The sequence below is a fragment of the Papilio polytes genome, unplaced genomic scaffold (genome assembly GCF_000836215.1).
Source record: "Papilio polytes unplaced genomic scaffold, Ppol_1.0 DF824180.1, whole genome shotgun sequence".
NCBI lineage: Eukaryota > Metazoa > Arthropoda > Insecta > Lepidoptera > Papilionidae > Papilio > Papilio polytes.
This window is the reverse complement of record NW_013525024.1, coordinates 1,333,547-1,337,026: the sequence shown is the minus strand read 5'-3', so window position 1 is coordinate 1,337,026 and position 3,480 is coordinate 1,333,547. Positions and strand designations below refer to the sequence as shown.

At 39.9% G+C, this 3,480-nt stretch overlaps 1 protein-coding gene across 1 annotated transcript in view; it reads left to right on the top strand.

Annotated features, from left to right (window-relative positions):
* The window catches only part of LOC106111189 (importin-5), a gene marked incomplete in the record, with an annotated part of 7,838 nt that overhangs the window by 2,741 nt on the left and 1,617 nt on the right, over nt 1-3,480 (top strand). The window contains 11 exon segments of the mRNA XM_013293206.1: nt 1-139; nt 464-695; nt 805-948; nt 1,027-1,146; nt 1,590-1,785; nt 1,936-2,088; nt 2,161-2,334; nt 2,449-2,753; nt 2,873-3,013; nt 3,097-3,316; nt 3,432-3,480. Of these exon segments, the coding sequence (XP_013148660.1) occupies nt 1-139; nt 464-695; nt 805-948; nt 1,027-1,146; nt 1,590-1,785; nt 1,936-2,088; nt 2,161-2,334; nt 2,449-2,753; nt 2,873-3,013; nt 3,097-3,316; nt 3,432-3,480 (1,873 nt within the window).

Below are 3,480 nucleotides of genomic sequence, written 5' to 3'. Positions count from 1 at the left end.
CGGCGCCGGCGATGGTGCGCAAGCAGGTGCCCGTCGCCATCCGCAGACTGACGCCGCTCGTGCTCGGCATGATGTGCGAACTGGACGACGAGCCCGACTGGTCCGTGCAGGACGACGTCGCTGACGACGACAACGACTTGTAAGTTAACCAACTCACAGTACTAGGTATCTATGAATATTACATTATTGTAATAAGTACATGTTTAAATCTAATAGAAACATAATCCAGTAAGATTTATTTAATTTGGACGAACTATCCCCAAATAGTTTGGACAGAATAAATCTTACAAGAATAATATTGAGATAATTAGCATCTTTACTTATCATAAGTTAAGATGTCAGTCCCTCAATTACATAACATTTAGTTTTATTATAAACCATGTCTTGAACTTAAAAAAAAGTTGTTTATCATTAACTCATACAATTTTTAAGTATGTAATTATAAGAGTATGTAAAATTGTAGGAACTATGTGACGGCGGAATCAGCACTTGACCGCATGTGTTGTGGCCTAGGAGGAAAGATAATGTTGGGCTTGATAGTTGGGCAAGTGCCTGAGATGTTGAACTCTGAAGACTGGAGGAAGAGACACGCCGCCCTCATGGCGGTCTCCTCGGCCGGCGAGGGATGCCATAAGCAAATGGAACAGATGCTGGACCAAGTTGTATCTGCTGTTCTCACTTATCTCACTGATCCTGTAAGTATGCAAAGTTGAGGATGTTGTAAAATATTTTTTTCCATAAAGCTACAGATGCTAATGTTTGATCCGTTTAATTTCTTGTTTGACATTAGTTTCTTATTTGCAGCATCCTCGAGTGCGCTATGCCGCATGTAATGCGATTGGACAAATGTCTACTGACTTTGCTCCAAACTTCGAAAAGAAATTCCATAGCAAAGTTGTACCTGGTCTACTGTTAGTGCTGGACGATAGTGAGAATCCTCGTGTACAGGTAACTTAGTGAACATCTAGATGTTTTTTAAGTTGATTTAGTTTAATTTTCAATGTAACTCTCTTATTTTATTTTTAGGCTCATGCTGCTGCGGCTTTGGTAAACTTCAGTGAAGATTGTCCAAAACCAATATTGACACAATATCTGGGACCTTTGATGGGCAAGCTTGAAATTATTTTGACCACCAAGTTTAAAGAGGTATGATATCAATTTAACAATTGGATATTAAAAAACCCATTGCCATAAAATGTTATTGCAAGTCATTGTATGTTAATTATAATTGCCTAATGCTGTATTTAGAATTGAATGAATGATATTGAATAATATGTTGTGTTCAAGACATGATCTGAAACATTGTAATGTTTATTCCCATTTTTTGTCATTACTGACATTATTTTTTTATTTCTTTATGGTCATCATAGGATAGTGACTTCATTTTCCAATGTTCGTTAGTGACAATTTTCAAACACAGTTTTTGTCACTTCCATAGCATTGGTAGAGTAATTGTGGCATTTGCTCCCTTTCTAGCTCTTTAGCAAGTTAGGGATCTCAGTTCACATACAGAGATATTACAAAATTAAAATAACATTATTTTCTTATGTTTCAATATACTTAAATATATTGTACTTATTTCTTGACAGTTGGTGGAACGTGGTACAAAGCTTGTGTTGGAACAGATAGTGACTACTATCGCATCTGTTGCTGACACTGTGGAGAGTGATTTTGTGCAATACTATGACCGCTTGATGCCCTGCCTCAAATACATCATTGCCAATGCAACTACTGATGAATTGAAGACACTGCGCGGAAAAACTATTGAATGTGTCAGCCTTATCGGTAAGTTGGTAATTTTGAAACATTTTTGTACTAAAATTTATTAGCAGCAGTTACATTTTACAATCTGTGATCAGCCTTAAATCTTTTTACATTTCATAAAGACTGACTATGGACTTAAAAATATATAGTTTTTACGATTTTATAATTTAGGTCTGGCTGTGGGAGAAGAGAAATTTATGGCGGACGCGTCTGAAATAATGGATCTTTTGCTAAAGACACACACCGAGGGCGAACAGCTGCCCCCTGATGACCCGCAAACATCGTTCCTCATCTCCGCTTGGTCGCGAATTTGTAGAATTATGGGTAATTAATTTTTACAATAACTGATTAGTGTATTTATTTAAAAAAAATACTCATTACTTTTTGTGTGATTAGGCAAGAAGTTTGCACGTTACCTACCCATGGTCATGGAGCCTGTGCTTCGCACGGCTGCAATGAAGCCTGAAGTGGCTCTACTTGACAACGACGAAATCAAGATCATTGAAGGTGACCTCGACTGGCATTTTGTCACTCTTGGAGAACAACAAAACTTTGGCATCAAAACTGCAGGTAAGCACTACAAAATAGCTGTTGTGCTAGAAACTATTGCTCGAAACTATTTGCTAGAATTTGCTAGAGCTACTATTTGCTAGAAATTTGTTTAATAAACAAATAATTTCCCAGGTCTTGAAGATAAAGCATCCGCATGTGACATGCTGGTGTGCTACGCTCGGGAATTGAAGGAAGAGTTTGCAGACTATGCTGAAGAAGTAGTGAAGCTAATGGTGCCAATGTTGAAATTCTACTTCCACGACAACGTGCGCACGGCCGCCGCGGAGTCGCTGCCTTACCTGCTAGAGTGCGGGCGCACCCGCGGCCCGCAATACCTACAGGGCATGTGGGCCTACATACTGCCAGAGCTCTTGAAAGCCATAGATTCAGAACCCGAACAGGAGGTGCAAGTCGAACTACTTAATAGTTTAGCTAAGGTAAGCAATTACAAATTAATACCATTGTTTCCATTGTCAACATCTAGTCTTTTAGTCCTTTCTTTAAAATGTCAAGTATGAAATGAATGTTTTGATTGTTTTATATATTTATTTTTCAGTGTATTGAGCTGTTGGGAACTGGGTGCTTATCGACAGAGACCATGGAGGAAGTGCTTCGCATCCTGAATAAACTTCTCACGGAACATTTCAAACGTGCTACCGAACGTCGCCAGAAACGAGCTGACGAAGATTATGATGAGGTTATTATTTCTCTTTTAAAACTTCTTATGAAATCAAATGACGGGTAAGATGAGATTATGATATCCACACTGTGTGGCTGCAGGTGGTGGAGGAGCAGCTCGCGGACGAGGACAACGAGGACGTGTACGGGCTGTCGCGCGTGGCGGACGTGCTGCACGCGCTCATGTCCGCTTACCGCGAGAACTTCTTCCCGCACCTCGACTCGCTGTTGCCGCACCTCATACAGCTGCTCGCGCCCGGACGCGCGTACTCAGACAGACAGTGGGCAATTTGCATCTTTGATGACGTCATCGAATTTGGAGGTAATTGGCTTCATTTGCAGGCTATTTCAAATATTATACCAGTTGACAAAAGAGACTTCATTATAAGAATTGTAACTTGAATATGATTTACAAATAAAGGTATGAATTGTTTTAGGACCGGCGTGCATAAAATACCAGGATATATTCCTCGAGCCGATGCTGAG